General features: G+C 44.2%; 1 protein-coding gene across 2 annotated transcripts in view; it reads left to right on the top strand.

Moving 5' to 3' along the window:
• Nucleotides 1-17,381, top strand: part of IQGAP2 (IQ motif containing GTPase activating protein 2) — a 241,472-nt gene that overhangs the window by 152,674 nt on the left and 71,417 nt on the right. For both annotated transcript variants that reach the window (XM_038765978.1, XM_038765979.1), the window contains 4 exons: nucleotides 1,992-2,155; nucleotides 3,782-3,942; nucleotides 12,848-12,972; nucleotides 14,683-14,846. In XM_038765978.1, the coding sequence (XP_038621906.1) occupies nucleotides 1,992-2,155; nucleotides 3,782-3,942; nucleotides 12,848-12,972; nucleotides 14,683-14,846 (614 nt within the window). The remainder of the gene's footprint in view (nucleotides 1-1,991; nucleotides 2,156-3,781; nucleotides 3,943-12,847; nucleotides 12,973-14,682; nucleotides 14,847-17,381) is intronic.

The raw sequence follows: 17,381 nt of genomic DNA, 5'->3' as shown, positions 1-17,381 counted from the left end.
TACATCATGGATTAGAAGGCACAGTGCATTCAGCCACAGGCTGCAGCATAGCGACACTAGAATGCCTTTGAAACAAGTGTGGTATGGAAGATTATCAACTCAGATATAGGCACTGTCCCACAGTGGGCTCAACATCTCCCCATTTTTACAGTCCAGGAAACTGAGGTCCAGAGAGTTTAAGTGACTTGGCCAAGGTCACAAAGCCCATAGCAGAACTGAGACTAGTCTCCTGATTCCTAGTCCTGTACTCTTCCCACTACGCTGTGCTGGGGTATCCTTAGTCGAACATCATGGGTATTTAGTTCTGGGGCTCCACCTTTCTGTCTAGGGATAACTGACCCAGTGAAGTCTTTCTGAATACTCCCAGAAGAATAGGGGTGGCCATTTTACACACACCAACCAACCTCTTTTGTCCATTTCCTAAGACAAAAATGAGAAAAGTGATTTGGTCACTTTAAGGATAATTTTCAGTGTTTGCAGGTATTGCTCTCAGGCCTGATTGGGCTTCTGATAAACCACATTTTTCTCCCAGTAAACTTGTTTGCCTCAAGCTTAGTCTTTTTGTTTGAATTCAACCTAGTTTTTAATCAATTTTATGCTCCCTTGACCCAGACCAGAGAGACACCTCAGGAAGGTGCCCTCTTGGGCACAAAGCTGTTGCATCAGCAGCATCAGGTTGGTGGCAGTGCTAGATGGGGTTGACGTCAGTTCAGCTAAAGATCCTATTCTCCCTCTGTGGGCTTCTTTTTTTTTTTTTTTCCTACAAATTCCTTGCCCCTCAGACCAAATGCATGTCTTTAAATCCTTTTCCACCTCACTTGTAAGGTGGTCATTTTATTTTTTTATTTTTTTGTATTTAAGTCCTCTGTTATGCCAGACACAATGTAAATGCTGGAGTAGGTATAGGAAAATAGTCTTAATAGTCTTAATCCACATTTTACAGGTGAGGCAACTGAGGCACAGAGAAGCTAAGTGACTTGCCCAAGGTCAGACAGCAGACAAATGGCAGAGTCAGGAGGAGACCTAAGGTCCTCTGACTCCTAGGTCTGTGCTCTTTTATAGTTTTAGAAGGCATGGGCCTTCTCGTGTTTGTCTTTCAAAATGTCCATTTCAGGGCTGGCACTCCAAGTGCTCACTCTAGTCATACCTACCATCTTTTAGAGGGAGCCACCGACAGCACTTTTAAGGCTACAGTTCTTTTGTCAGGTGAAGCGCAGAGCAGCAGCAGCTCCTGAAGCATTTCCTCCTGGGATGTTTTGGCAAAGCCTGGTGCTCATTTAGAGGAGGGGGAGCCTTTTGTGCTGTGTGCCTTTGGCCCAGCTAACGATGCCCCACCCTGGCAGTACGGCTTCCACCTGATCAGCAAAGCTCCGTCATCACCTTACTGAACCACCTTTGGATTCGAAGGCTCAATTTTGTGTCACTGGATCAGTGGTGACTGCCAGCCTCAAGTTCCACTACGGAACCGGAAGGGTTTCCTATCCTTTTACCATTTTAAAACTGGGGTGATGTGATCACACTCAAGGGGTGCCTTGGTCTCTAAGCACCTTCAGGTGACCACCTTGCAAGCTGCTTGGGATTCTGAGACTCTTAGAAAATTTGATACCGACCAAGCCACGTAACATGAAGGGTGTTAGATGCTTTTTGGAACAGAGTGTCATCCCCACACAGCCACTAAACCCAACTGGAAGAATTATTTCCAATAAGAAGATTCCATGAGGAAAAGCAGTTCCTCAGACTGATCCCAGGAGATGCAGCAAGACCTTAGAATTCAACCTGATGCCACAAGATTTCCTGAGGCCTGCGTGGGTCTGTGGAAATTCAGAGACCGTCCTGGGGAACTTCAGTGCATGATAGCATTTAAGGCATTGGGAGCAGTGTCGTCCAACAGCACTGTTGCTTGACTTACAGTTTGTGTAGGCACCCAGGGTCAAAATCGATACCCAGAGTGAATGTTGAAATTCTAATGGAATTGTACCTTCTCTCTTCAGGGCTAATAGCAGTGGATAGAATCAACGAAGTCATTCGAGAGGGTGATGCCAGCAAGACACTGGCTGCCCTAATGAAGCCAGAAGCCCAGATGCCTGCCGTTCACGCATTTGCCACCGACATGTACCAGACCGAGCTCTTCAACCTTCAGAAACAGAGTGCTGTGGTGAGTTGGCCCCTGAAGACTCCAGCTAACACATGGCCATGACAGTGTGGCACTGGTGGTGGGATCTGTAGGTTTCCCAAGTCCACATCTGCCCGCCAGGAGCTTGAGCAGTCATGGATTAGCCATTCCCCCTCACCTCGAGGTCAGTCCATTGAAGCACAGGGAATGATGGGGAATGGTGGCAAATGGATGACCTACCTCCTGTGGGCCCTAAATCATGTAGACTGTGAGTCCCATGTGGCACAGACTGACCCTGTATTTGCCTCAGTGCTTAGAACAGAGTTTAGCATGTATTAAGCTCTTATTAAATTCGGCCACTGACTAAAAAGGGTCATCACTTTAGAAATAGAATTTCTTAGCGCTCTCAAAGAACTCAGACAAAATCAATCAATAGAATTTGAGTACTTACTATGCACAGAGTGCTGTACTAAGCCCTTGAGAGAGAACAATATAAGAGAGTTGGTAGACATATTCTTTGCCCAGAATGAGTTTATAGTCTAGACGGGGAGAGAGATATTAATATAAATATATAATTTATTATGTATAATTTAAAAGATTTGTACATGAGCATTGCGGGGTTGGGGGAGGTAAATATCAAATGCAAATCTAAATGCATAGATGACGCAGAAGGGAGAACGAGGTGGGGAAAAGAGGCCTTAATTAGGGAAGACCTCCATAGTTAGGAGAGGAGAACAATGAGTTGTGATTTCTTACAGGGTTCTCTCCTGTCCTCTCCACCCAGACGGGACAGAACAAACTGGGTGAGAACGTTGGAGAAAGGGGCCAGAGCACAGTGCACATGTAGGTGGGAATCCACTTGGAGAGATTCGGGCCTTAAACTTGTTTTGTCTCCTTCTGGCCTCTCATTTGAGTTCCCTGAATTTGACTTCCTCGCCCATCCTGGCATCTGGACTAAATTAGATCAGGCAACAAAGGGGCAGGGGGAGTGTGGAAAAAGACTTAAAGAAGAAGACCTGCTTCTATGCACTTGTATCAGTGACCTTTGGCCATTTGATATTTGCCGTAGCCTCAATCCCACAGCACTAATGTACATAATCTTTAAATCATGTATTATAAATTATTTATTCATATTAATGTCTCTGTCTCCCAACACTAGACTAAGCTCATTGTAGGCAGGGAGCATCTCTGCCAACTCAGTTGTATTGTATTCTCCCAAGCACTTAGCATGTGCTCTGCAAACAGTAGTGCTCAGTAAATACTATTGATGATGATGCCACCCCTTGGTTAGTTATCTGTTAAGGCATTCGGCAGGCCCATTTGGGACTGGGAGTGAATTCATCAATGGGAGCTGAGAAAGCAGGCCTTTGTTAGCCCAGAGCTGAGGTACTGGATGATTCTGGATCCTGCACTCTTCCTCTTCCCGGCATCTGAATCACGGCCATTAGGAGCAGGCCGAGAGGACAATGGCATGTTCCTCTGAAGACCCCCCTGCCCTCGCCGCTAGTGAATAAGCATTTTGTCTCGGCTGGACCCTTCACCTTTACGGAATGGCAGAGACCCTGCTGCTCTAACCGACTGCCCCATGCAATATGGCACTTAGCTGTCACTATTGGGGGTAAAGCCTATTGTTGACATTGACCATGATTGGCCCTCATTTTCCAACAGAACTACCTGGCCCATGAGGAATTGTCTATTGCCGTGGAAATGCTGTCTGCTGTTGCCTTGCTAAACCAGGCTTTGGAGAACAAGGACCTCCTGTCTGTGCAGACTCATCTCCGAAGTCCATCTATTGGCTTCAATAACCTGGAGGAAGAGAACTTGGAGCGGTAAGGGAAGGGCCTGGGATTTCCATATTGTTGCTACTTCAGTGAAGAGTTAATAATAATAATAATAATAATAATAATAATAATGGTACTTGTTAAGCACTTACTATGTGCTAATCCCTGTTCTAAATGCTGGGGTAGATATAAGTTAATCAGTCCCTGACCCACATGGGGCTCACAGTCTTAATCCCCATTTTACAGATGAGGGAACTGAGGCCCAGAGAAATGAAGTGACTTCCCTGAGGTCACACAGCAGACAAGTGGCAGAGCTGGGATTAGAACCCAGGTCCTTCTTACTCCCAGGCCCATGTTCTATCCACTAAGTCACACTGCTTCTCATTTTCGTGCAAGTCTGGTAGTCCCTGGCCTCCTGTGGCATTAACTCTCACTGGCGAATTCTGGGTCTAATACCTTTTGAAGACCCAGGAGAGTGCTTTATGACTTCACTTGAGCAGAGCTCTTCTGACTAGTCTATTTGTAAACATTTTTATGTCTGCCTTTCCCATTGAGTATAAGCCCATCTTGTTCTTCTGTTTAACTTACCCAAGTGCTTAGTAAAGGGTATTGCTCCCAGTGGGAACTCATTAAACTCCATTGTTGCTATTGCTACTTCTCTAATGATTCAACGATCAAACGGTAAATATGGTCAGCTTCATGATTGGCCCATGTTGGTACCACTGTGGAGCCGTAATTCTTGAAAAAGTTTTCTTCCACTGAACCAACAACTGCTTCCTGTAAATTTTCTTTGTCCAGAAAGCATAGTCATTCAAATGCTGGAAATGGTGAGCTTGATTCAGCCACATTTGGAAAGGCTAGAAAGGGTAGGTACATAGAGGTTGTGGGGTAGAAGCGACCCGACTAGGGAATAGTTGGGGATTTGTCTGGAGAAGCAGGTTGGCATAGTGGAAAGAGCAGAGGCCTGGGAATCAGGATGGGGGTTCTAATCCCAGCTCTGCCCTTTGCCTACTGTGTGACTTTGGACAGGTCCCTTAACTTTTTCTGTGCATTGGTTTCCTCATCTGTAAAATAGTGATTCAGTAGACTCCCTTCTCCTTAGATTTCTGAGTCCCATGTGGGCCATGGGACTGTGCTTGAGCTGATTTTCTTGTACCTGCCCTAGTGTGGTGCTTGGCCCATAGAAAGTGCTTAACAAAAACCACAACTATTGTGATTGTTATCAACAACCTCTCTAGTCCATGCATTCTCAAAGTTACCTGCCCCTCCAGAGAGGGGAGAATTGGGCTCAATATGGATGGCAAAATGTTGCTGCCACCAGGGAAGTCTTCACACAACAAATACCACCTTTTGCAAAAAGATGTGGTCACCTCTCAGCTAATTTTTGAGAACTTTTTCTAAATTATTCTCATATAGAGTCCCCTCAGTGATGTTCTGGGAAGCTGTCAAGGTGTCAGTTCTCCAGCTGAACACCTGGCACACAAGACTGCCATAACTTTGAGTCGCTATTCATTTGGTAAATGAAGCATGCTCATTGAGCACCTAGTGAGAGCAAAGCGCCATATTAAACACTTGAAAGAGCACAAAAGAAGCAAGATTAAATGTTCCTGCCCTCAAGAAACTATAGTCAAAAATAATTTACAAGTAGTGGAATCGGGAGGAAGAATGAGGATGTGGGAAGATTTAATTAAACCATGAACTATCAGTATGAAGTAGGTAAATAAATAATTGGTTATACAAATAAAAATAGACCTCTGTATTGCATACCTGTTGAGGATAGAAATAAAACACATACGTGTTAATGTCTTTTAGGTTGATACAACTAGAAGCATTGTAAATTATTTGGGGAGAAGGTGGCATTTTAGGGGGCTTTGAAAATAAGGAGAGTTGTGATTTGCAGACTTTGAGGCGGGGACGGAGAAGGGAGTTTCAGGCAGGAGGAGCAGCAGAAACAAGAAGTTGAAGGCAAGTGAGTCTAAAGCAAGGTTTGTTTAGAAGCCCACTGTTGGGTAGGGACTGTCTCTATATGTTGCCAACTTGTACTTCCCAAGCGCTTAGTACAGTGCTCTGCACACAGTAAGCGCTCAATAAATACGATTGATTGATTTAGAAGGGGAGTTTGGGAGGAGTGAAGAGTGAGCTGGGTGAAGTGTCGATAGGTAAGGTGGGGAAAGTTAGCGAAAACTTTGAAGCTGACTATGAGGAGTTTGGGCTTGATGTTGAGGGAGATTGGTAGCCATTGGAAACTGTTCATCTCTCAGTACTGCCAACCAAGGCACTGCAATCATCTTAAAATAGGATTAGTGTTTTAAGAGGCTCCTGGAGTCCTTAATTCAAAGCTGGTGATAAAGTTTAAGTGTTTTGGATGCCACTAGGTGGAGATGTTGGCACAGCTCTTCTTTATTAGAGATTACTTTTAGTTGCCTCAGAAGTGTCTCCTGAAATTTTTCTTTACTAAGTTTTTTGTTGGCTTCCCTTTGTTCACATGAAACTGTATGTGACTCTCAGAAAGACTTTTCTGTTTAATCCAGAGCCCAAGAAGCACCAATCAATGTGGTCCAGTAGAAAGGGCACCAGTCTGGGAGCCAGAGGACCTGGGTTCAATCAATCTATAAATCTTTCATTCATTGTCGTATTTATGTGCTTACTGTGTGCAAAGCACTGTACTAAAGGCTTGGGAAAGTACAATACAACAATAAAGAGTGACAGTCCCTGCCCACAACAAGCTCACAGTCTAGAGGTGGGGGAGACAGACATCAATACAAATAGACAGACATCAATATAAATAAATAAAGTTACAAATATATGCACAAGTGCTGGGCTGGGAGAGTGGGGAAGAACAAAGGGAGCAAGTCACAGTGATGCAGAAGGGAGTGGGAGATGAGGAAAAGTGGGGATTAGTCTGGGGAGGCCTCTTGGAGGAGATGTGCCTTCAGTAAGGCTTTGAAGCGGGAGAGAGTAATTGGTGGATTTGAGGAGGGAGGGTGCTCCAGGCCAGAGGTAGGACATCGGTCAGGGGTCGGTGGCAAGACAGGCGAGATCAAGGCACAGTGAGGTTAGCACCAGGGGGGCGAAATATGTGGCCTGGGTTTTAGAAGAAGAGAAGCCAGGTGAGGTAGAAAAGGGGGCAAGGTGATGGCTTTAAAACCAATGGTGAGGAGTTTTTGGAGTTTCTGTTTGATATGGGGATGGATAGGCAACCACTGGAGATTTTTGAGGACGGGGGTGACATATCCTGAATGTTTCTGTAGAAAGATGATCCAGTTAGCAGAGTGAAGTATGGACTGGAGTGGGGAGAGACAGGAGGTTGGGAAGTCAACAAGGAGGCTGATGCAGTCATCTAGGTGGGATAGGATGAGTATTAAAGTGGCAGCAGTTTACTTGGAGAGGAAAGGGCAGATTTTAGCAATGTCGTGAAGGTGGGACCAACAGGATTTGGTGATGGGTTGAATGAGAGAGAGAGGAGTCAAAAATAACGTCAAGGTTAAGGGCCTGTGCAGTGGGAAGGATGGTGGTGCCATCTACAGTCGATAGGAAAGTCTCGGAGAGGACAGGATTTTGGGGGGAAGATAAGGAGCTCTGTTTTGGACATGTTAAGTTTGAGGTGATGGGAGGACATCCAAGGTGAGAGATCCTGAAGGCAGGAGGAGATGCAAGCTGGGGGTGGGGGGGGGTGGGGTCAGGGGAGGAGATGGAGATTTGGGTAGCATTTGCATAGAGATGATACTTGAAGCCTTAGGAGTGAATAATAATAATAATAATAATAATAATAATAATGGCATTTGTTAAGCGCTTACAATGTGCAAAGCACTGTTTTAAGTGCTGAGGGGGGTACAAGGTGATCAGGTTGTCCCACTTGGGGCTCACAGTCTTAATTCCCATTTTACAGATGAGGTAACGGGCTCAGAGACGTTAAGTGACTTGCCCAAGGCCACACAGCAGACATGTAGCAGAGCTGGGATTCAAACCCATGACCTCTGACTCCCAAGCCTGGACTCTTTCCACTGAGCCATGCTGCTTCTCGAGTTCTCTAAGGGAATGAGTGTAGATGGAGAATAGAAGGGGACCAAGAACTGAACCTTGAGAGACCCCAACAGTTAGGGGGTGGGAGGCAGAGGAGGAGCCCTCGAAGGAGACTGAGAATGAACAGCCAGAGACACAAGAGGAGAACAAAGAGAGGACAGAATCAGTGAAGCCAAGGTTGGATAACGTTTCCGGGAGAAGGGGGTGGTCTGCAGTGTCAAAGGCAGCTAAGAGGTCGAGGAGGATTAGGATGGAATAGAAGCTATAGGATTTGGCAAAAAGGAGATCATTGGTGACCTTTGAAGGGCGGTTTCAGTGGAGTGAAGGAGAAGGAAAGCCAAATTGGAGGGGATCCAAGAGAGAATTGGAGGAGAGGAATTTTATTTATTTTATTGAGCACCTACTGTGTGCAGAGTACAGTACTAAGTGCTTAAGTTAGGTTCTAATCCTGGCTCTACCTCTTGCCTGCTGTGTGACCTTGGGCAAGTCAAATCTGTGCCTCAGTTTTCTCATCTGTAAAATGGGGTTAAAAACCCAGATACGGGAAGCAGCTTGGCCAGTGAAAAAAAGTATGAGCCTGGGAGTCAAGGAACCTCGGTTTTATTCCCAGCTCTGCTGTATGACCTTGGTCAAGTCACTTCTTTGTTTCCTCAGTTTCCTCATCTGTAAAATGGAGGTTAAATTCCTGTTCTCCCTCCTACTTAGACTGTGCACCTCATCTAGGTCAGGGAATGTGCCCAACCTGTATTTACCCGACTGCTTAGTACAGTGCTTGGCACGTAGTAACTGCTAAACAAATATTATTTTATTATCATTACTGTTGTCTCCCAGTACTGGAGACCCTTAGGTCAGAGAAGCTGAAAGCACACACTTTAGTTTTTTGAAGACTTTCGGTAGCCTTTGTCAGTTGCAAAACTCTCACAGGTAACATTGAAGTGTTTGGTTTTTGAGAATTCTGCTGTCTTAATGTTTTGGGGTTGAGGAGGGAAGAGAGAGATAAGAGGGGGCACACTAGTCTGGTTTCCAAGGCCTGACTGGGAAATATTATTCAAGGAGCATAATGAACACAAATCTCCTTACTGAGCGCTTACTGGGCTCTCTGCAGTGCAATAAGTGCTTGGGAGAATACAATATAACCGAGTTGGAGGTTCTTGAGGAGTGGAGAAATATGGAGTTAAAGGTTTTGTAGAAAAATGATCTGGGCAGCAAAGTGAAGTATGGACTGGAGTGAGGAGAGACAGGAGGCTGATACAGTAATTAAGGTGGGGCAGGATAAGTGTTTGGATTAATGTGGTAGCAGTTTGGATGGAGAGTAAAGGCAGATTTTAGCAATGTTGTGTAGGTTGAACCGACAGGATGTGGTGACATAATAATAATAATAAGGGTCGTATTTGTTAAGCGCTTACTATGTGCCAAGCACTGTTCTAAGCGCTGGGGTAGATACAAAGTAATCAGGTTGTCCCACATGGGGCTCACAGTCTTAATCTCCATTTTACAGATGAGGAAACTGAGGCCCAGAGAAGTGAAGTGACTTGCCCAAGGTCACACAGCAGACAAGTGGCTGAGCCGGGGTTTGAACCCATGACCTCTGATTCCAAAGCCTGTGCTCTTTCCACTGAGCCACGCTGCTCCTCTAAATGTTAAATGTGTTAAACATTTAAATTTAAACATTTAAACATTTAACATTTAAATATGTTAAATGTTAAAAATGTGGGTTGAATGAGAAAGATGGGTCAAGGATAACGTCAAGATTACAGGCTTGTTAGACAGGGAGGATGGCGGTGGTATTAAATACCTTTTTTTTTTTGGTGCTGCCTACAGAGAAGCAGTGTGGCTTAGTGGAAAGAGCCCGGGCTTGGGAGTCAGAGGTCGTGGGTTCTAATCCCGACTCTTCCACTTGTTTGCTGTGTGACATTGCGCAAGTCATTTGACTTCTCTGGGCCTCAGTTACCTCATCTGTAAAATGGGGATTTAGACTGTGAGTCCCACTTGGGGCAACCTGATAAACTTGTATCTATCCCAGCGCTGAGAATAGTGCTTGGCACATAGTAAGCGCTTAGCAAATACCAACATTATTATTATTATTATTATTACAATGATGGGAAAGTCACAGGGTGAACAGGGTATGGGTGGGAGGATAAGGAATGGAGAGCAGGAGGCTGAATGGTCAAATTTGGGATAAAAGTAAGCGTCTCTAAGGAAGAGAAACTCAGTTTAATTTTGAGCAATTCTCCAGGATTCCAGGAAGATGAAGAAGGTAGCTCAGATTTTGAGCCCCAGGTGCGACAGGGAGTGTACCCAGTCTAAGATGAATCTACCCCAGCACTTAGCACGATGCTTGACACTTAGTAAGGGCTTACTACTATAACTAAGTTCACACACCCCAGTTCCCCCACACCCCTGCACTCTGCCTCTCTCAGAGCCAAACCTTGCCAAAACCTCTCAGGTATTCTTTCCCCCAGAACCCCAGATAAGTGATTTCCCCTGACTCTGCCCTCCTTGGGAAACCATAAAGGAACTAGAGGGCCAAGAATGTATGGAATTAATTTGAAGTAGCATCTTGTTAGAGGGTAGGGCAGCTGCCTACTGACCACATCTCCAGGCCGCATCATCCCACTAACTAAACAAAACCAAGTTGATTTCCAAGAAAACTATGCACCTCCACCATGTCATGAGAGCACCCAAGCGTAGATGCTATGTCAAACTTGTGACCTTTTCATGTAGGAGGGAGTCTTCCCCAGCTGACCATTGATTACTTTTAGTGGGGGCTGTTTTGCGGGAGGAGGCAGGGTTGGATCATTGTGGAAGCAGCAAGGTGAACTGGGAAAATGACTGCCTTAAGTTGTGGACTGGGAGTTTATGTTGCGTCCCGTGTTTAACCCTCTCTTCCCCAGAGAAAACCTTGTGCTTTTACTTCTTCCCCAAAAAGTAGCCAGGTGAGATTTTTAAATATTAGGTGGGCATTCAGAAACGCTGATCAACATGAAATAGCTGAGAAGCAGCATGGCCTAGTGCAAAGAGCAAGGATCTGATAGTCCAAGGACTTGGGTTCTCATCCTGGCTCCACCATTGGTCTGCTGGGTGACCTTGGACAAGTCACTTAACTTCTATTTGCCTCAGTTCCCTCATCTGTAACATGGGGATTCAATACTTACTCTGATTCAATTCTTGTTCTACCTCCTACTTAGACTGTGAGCCCCATGTGGAACCTGTTTATTTTGTATTTACCTGAGCATTTAGTACAGTTCTTGGCATATAGTACCAATGCCCAGAAATCGTTAACAAATATTGCTATTAAAAATACGGGCCTGGAAGTCAGAAGACCTAAGTTCTGCTTTGCCAGTTAATAATTAATAATACTTATGGTACTTAAGTTCTTACTGTATGCCAAACACTGGGGTAGATATAAGTTAACCAGGTTGGACAGAGTCCCTGTCCCACATGGAGCTCACATTCTTAATCCCCATTTTACAGATGAGGTAACTGAAGCACGGAAAAGAAAGTGACTTGACCAAGGTCACAGAACAGACAAACTGTGGAGCTGGGATTAGAATCCAGGTCCTTCTGACTCCCAGGGCCGCTTTCTATCCACTAAGCCACCCTGCGTCCTATCTTCCAACAACAGTTGGAAGAGCAGTTGTCTGTTGTGTGGCCTTAGGCAAGTCACTTCCCTTCTCTGTGCCTGTTTTCCCAATTGTAAAATGGGAATTCAAAACCTGTTTTCCCTCCTACTTAGACTGTGAGCCCATGTGGGACCGGGGCTGTCTGAAATGATTAACTTGTTTCTACCTCAATGCTTAGATCAGTGCTCGAAGATAGAAAATGCTTAACAAATACCATTTTTAAAAATAGCATTTATTGAATACTCACATGCAGCTACCCCTAGGGCTGCATCTGGCACTGTACAGGTGAGGCCAAGTCCCAGTCCTGCCTTCAAGAACCTTCTGTTTAAACAGAGAACACTAACCTGGACAAAAACTGGAAATCCAGACCTTACATGAAGGAAACTGTAAAATGAACCAATTGAAGAGGAACTGGGGGGTCATGACCAGTAGATGAATTAAAAAAAAATTCCCTAAAGTTCAAAGTGTGTCCAAGTCTTGCCATTGCTTTCCCCACACATAGGGGAGGAGAAAGAACTATTATAACCCTGCAGAGGTATACCTCTGTGAGGAAACAAGTGGGAGGTTTCTAACTCCTCCTACCTTATGCTGCTGATTTGAAACTCTACAGCTTGGTCTTATAGCCCTCAATGCAAGGACATATCTAGCCAAACTACAGACCAGAGTAGGGCCCATATCTGATTGCCCCACAGGCTTATCCACCACCATTCCATTGCCCCAAGCACATTCTGAGCCTGTCAGAAACAATTTTTGATGTGTGGTGAGAAGAAGAGGGAGGGAGATGAGGTTGTTGAGGCAGTCACCCAGGCTGCCTCTGCACAAAATAATTCTCTGACACACAAGGATAGTCCTGCTTCCAGTGGAAAATACAGAAGTGAAGTTGAGGTTCATCGGTGATATGCGCTGGAATCCATCAATCCATAGGATTTATTGAGTGCTTACTGTGTGCAGAACACCATACTAAGCACTTGGGAGAGTCCAGTACAACAGAATTGGTGGATACGTTCCATGTCCACATCAAATTTACGGTCTACAGGGTAAGACAGATATTTTTATAAACAAATAAATTGCAGCTTTGTACACTCTCCAAGTCAAACAGGATAGTGAGGAGACCATTTCCTAGAGAAGGACATTTAGTTCCTTTTGTTCAGTGTCCTGTTGTCAGTCTAGCCTAGCACTTCAAGGCCTGGCCGCAGAGTATCGGTCCACACGTGGAGCTGAAGGTTAAGTTCATAAAGGAATGTAAATGGGGAAGCGGTCAGGCCAACGGATGGCAAACTCAATTCATTTCCTCCTATCTCTCTCAGCTATGCTAGCACACTACAGTCCACTAAAGCAGAGACCTCATCTCAAGGACAAGACTACTTGAGCTGGAATGAAATTCAGAACTGTATCGATATGGTTAATGGGCAGGTGCAAGAAGAAAAGGAAAGTAAGTACGTTCATTCATGTGGGGAGGTGGGAGTTTCACTTTTCACTCATATCCATTAAAACGGATTAGCCCAAAGAGGCCCAGACCTGCAGGTAGCTATGCACCCAGCCCTGGTAATTTGTGATGGATTGGGATTTATAATGATGAGATGCAGTATGGATTCGTGGAAAGAGTCAGAGGACCTGGGTCCTAATCCCGGCTCCATCACTTGTCTGCTCTGTTACCTTGGGCAGTCACTTCACTTCTCTGTGCCTCAGTTCCTTCATCTGTAAAATGGAGATTAAATCCTACTCCCTTCTTTTTGGACTATTAGCCCCGTGTGGGTCAGTGGCTGGGTCTGACTTCATTATCTTGTATCTACCCCAGTGCTTAATACTGTGAGTGCTTGGGAGATAGTAAGCACTTAACAAGTATTATAACTATTATTATGAATTATTATCAAAAGACTTTATAGTTTCTCACATGAAAGAAGTCTGTATTTTTTCAACTTGTACTTCCCAAGTGCTTAGTGCAGTGCTCTGCACACAGTAAGCGCTCAGTAAATACGACTGAATGAAGGATTTGAAAAGTCATTGATGACCCCATGCTAACAGGAGATTTCATTTCTGTAAACAAGGCAAGCCTCTAGTGGTAAATGTTTGGTCTCAAAGGAGAAGACCTTTGGAAAACCAATTATAAAGAATTCTGTTGTGGGTGCCAGTTTATCTCTCTCAGGAAAGATACCTTTCCCCATTAGAGTCTTTGAAGAGAAGACTTCTAGCCACTTGGCAGAGGCTACTTTCAAAACAAAAGATGCCTATTTAGAGAGTACTTGGCCACTGTATTCTAGGCACCATTTCAAATAGACACAATTGGAGGCCTGATGTGGAGCTAAGCAGGGGCCTCCTGGGTACCTCTGACCGGCCCTATGAGGTCACGTTACTATGACCTCACAAGTTCAGGCTTTGAGAAACGCACCAACAAAAAAACCAAACCAGCGACCACGTTATCTCAGTCGGCAGCTGGTTGGAATGCGCTCTGTCCCAGGTGATTACAGCAATTCAGAATGTGCTTTATTCTTTAAGAACTGGCCCTTGGCTTGGCTGGTACAAAGGGACTCTGATCAATGCCCCAGAGTCGGTATTGGGAGAATGAGATAAATTGTTCCTTGGCCTCTGAACTATGAGTTTGGTTAGATGCCATGATAACAGCTGTGACTGAAATAATGTAATGCCTATCAAAGGAGAGAATGAGCTTCATTCTGTGACATATATGCAAGATTTTTTTGCTCTTTAATTAGCTAGAAGTCAGTCAATCTAGGGAAGGGCAGAAGATCAAATTCCTTAAATGTTGAGTGGGATGCAGCTTTGCAGGCTTCTTTTAGGAGACTAAGATGATTTAGTGCTTTCGTGTCACAGTTATATGCAGAAATATTCTGATTTCATTCTTCGGGAAAGGTGCCCTGTTACATTTGTTAGGGACTGTAACAACCTTTTGGAAAGAAATAACCTTTGGATGAAATGGGAAAATGACTCCTTTACCTTTTAAGTCTCATCAGTTTTGTGGTGTTCTTTGGGTTATGGGAGAGGATAGTAGTTTTGAGACATAATCCTACACATGGCATGTGATTACTAGGTCTTTGTCCAAGATCATCCTCTCTGATTCATAACAGGTGGTGATTGGTCTTGAATTCTCAGTCAGGGAACTCCACTCTTGCTCTCTCTTCCACAGGATTTGTGGCCATTGGGCACATTAATGAAGCCATTGACAATGGGGATCCTGGGAAAACTGTAGATGCGCTGCTGTTACCCTCAGCCAAGCTGCAAAGTGTAATTTCTACCAATGCCAGACATTACCAGGATATCCTGCAATATTCCAAAGCTCAGAAAATCAAGGTAGGAAAGAGTCAGGAATTCCTGCTGACTGCCTGTTTTTCACACATTGCCCCTCTTCGGAAGTCAAATCATCTTTTTGCTGTTTTATGGTGGTTTTTATTTCTGTTCATGTTTAGGCTGTGCCAGTGAAGTCTGCAAGTGTCTGAGGTGGGATTGGGGAGGCGGGGGGATTGCTAATGTCAGAGCAATGACAGTAAAAGTCTGTTGATGCTTGAATAGTATTTTCTCTGAAAGGGTCAAACTGCAGTAGCTGCCTTTATAGTGTCTGGAACCATAATTATTTGGTCTCATTTTTCCAAACTCTTGATGGGAGTTAACAGACAATGTCAGTGTCGTTTTTTCCCCAATCTGTCTGCTCCGGTTATTTATAGGTAATTTTTGTCTATCCCCCTGGAGATTCTGGAGGGGAGGGGGTGTGGGTCTTTGGTAATCCCCTGAGGCCCAGGGTGGCCTAGTGGAAAAAAGCACAAGTCTGGGAGTCAGGAGATCTGAAACCTCAGCAATGGGTGGGGGTGTGTGTGTGGTGTGGTGTGTGTGTGTAATATGTGTTTACCACTGTGTACACAATTGCAAAATGCAAGTATGCTATTGGAGAAACAGTTTCCATTGTCCAAATATTTAAAATTAGGCATTGCAGTAACAACTGGTAAAACAATTAATCTCTGCATCTCTAGCGCAGAAAACTTTGTATTTCCTTAGTGAATACACCAGCTTCATTGAGCATAGGTGGGTTGTTTTATTCTTTTATTTTTAGTTCAAAAGAATATGCAGAACAATGGTTACTGAGCCAGTCAAGCATGATTGCATTCCTTAAAGCATGATTGCATTCCTTAAAGCCCGTTGTTGGGTAGGGACCGTCTCTATATGTTGCCAACTTGTACTTCCCAAGCGTTTAATACAGTGCTGTGCACACAGTAAGCGCTCAATAAATACGGTTGATTGAATGAATGAAGTAAGGTGCTTCCCAGATCAATCAGTCATATATATTAAGCACTTACTGTGTGCAGAACACTGTACTAAGCACTTGGGAAAGTACAATAGAATAGAGCTGGTAGACATGTTCCCTGCTCACAGTGTGCTTACAGTCTAGAAGGGGAAACAGACATTAATATAAGTAAATTACAAATCTTTACATAAGTGCTACAGGGCTGAGGGAGAGGTGAAAAAAGGATGCAAATTCAAGCACAAGGGCGATTTAGGAGAGTGTGGGAGAAGATGAAATAAGGGCCTAGTCAGGGAAGCCCTCTTAGGGGAGGCGTGCCTTCAAATAAGGCTTTGAAGGTAGGGAGAGTGCAAGTATATCGATTATGAAGAGGGAGGGCATTTCAGGCCAGGGGCAGGATGTGAGTGAGAGGTTGGCAGCAAAGTAGATGAGATTGAGATACAGTGAGTAGATGGGCATTAGAGGAGTGAAGTGAAATGCACGGGTTGAGTTGTACTAGGAAATGAAGGAGAAAGAGCAAGATGACTGAGTGCTTTAAAGCTGATAATGGTAAGGAGTTTGATGTGGAGGTGGATTCACAACCACTGGAGGTTCTTGAGTGGGGAAATGTGAACTGAACATTTCTGTGGAAAAATGATCTGGGTAGTAAAGTATGAACTGGAGTGACAGGAGGCAGGGAGGTCAGTAAGGAGGCTGATGTGGTAATCAAGGTGAGATAGGATAAGTGCTTGGATTAACGTGGTAGCAGTTTGGATGGAGAGGAAAGGGTGGATATTAGTGATGTTTTAAAGGTTGAACCGACAGGATTGGGTGACAGATTGAATATGTGGGTTGAACGAGAGAGATGAGTCAAGGATAGCACCAAGGTTATGGCCTTGTGAGAAAGGGAGGGTGATAGTGCTGTCTACAGTGATGAGAAAGTCATAGGAAGGGCATAGTTTGGGTTTAAAGATAAGGAGTTCTGGCAAGTTCCGATTATTGTGCCCCTTTACAGAGCATCTATTCCAAAATCACTCACCAATAATAACTCTTAATTTTATTTAAATAACTTCTTTGCTCCCACAAGAATTATCGTAATCTTATTTGCTCATCTTCTATTCACAAATTGTCATGTGTGGGTGTAGGTTTGTATATAGTTGTCTTTGTCTTCTATAATGAAATTTTCCTTTGTGGTGCCAAAGTCTACCTGCATACAGACCTATTGAACTGAACACCATTACTCTCTAATCAGGTGAAATAAATGGATTCTATTCCCAGACTTCATTAACATGCAAAATGCCTTAACAATAACATTTTCGTTAACATGCAAACAACAAACAAGGTGGTGGAAAATGAATGGCTAATCTTTAATCATTGATACATAATGCATAGAAGTTGTAGGTACACCACTGCCACTTTATGAAGGCTTTAAAGCTCTTAGGCCTGTAATGTTGTGTTTGACTGCTTAAATTTGCAATTTCTTTATCCCACCTTCAACCCCCAGATTCTAGCCAGACTCTGCCCTCCTGTTCCTTCTGTCAGGTGACTGGCACACCACAATCACCTGCAGTGAACCATGCCAGGTCTCTCCCCAACAAATCTCGATTCAGTAT

The sequence above is a fragment of the Tachyglossus aculeatus genome, chromosome 23 (assembly GCF_015852505.1).
Source record: "Tachyglossus aculeatus isolate mTacAcu1 chromosome 23, mTacAcu1.pri, whole genome shotgun sequence".
In the NCBI taxonomy this organism is placed as follows: domain Eukaryota; kingdom Metazoa; phylum Chordata; class Mammalia; order Monotremata; family Tachyglossidae; genus Tachyglossus; species Tachyglossus aculeatus.
This window is presented reverse-complemented; position numbering and strand designations above follow the sequence as displayed.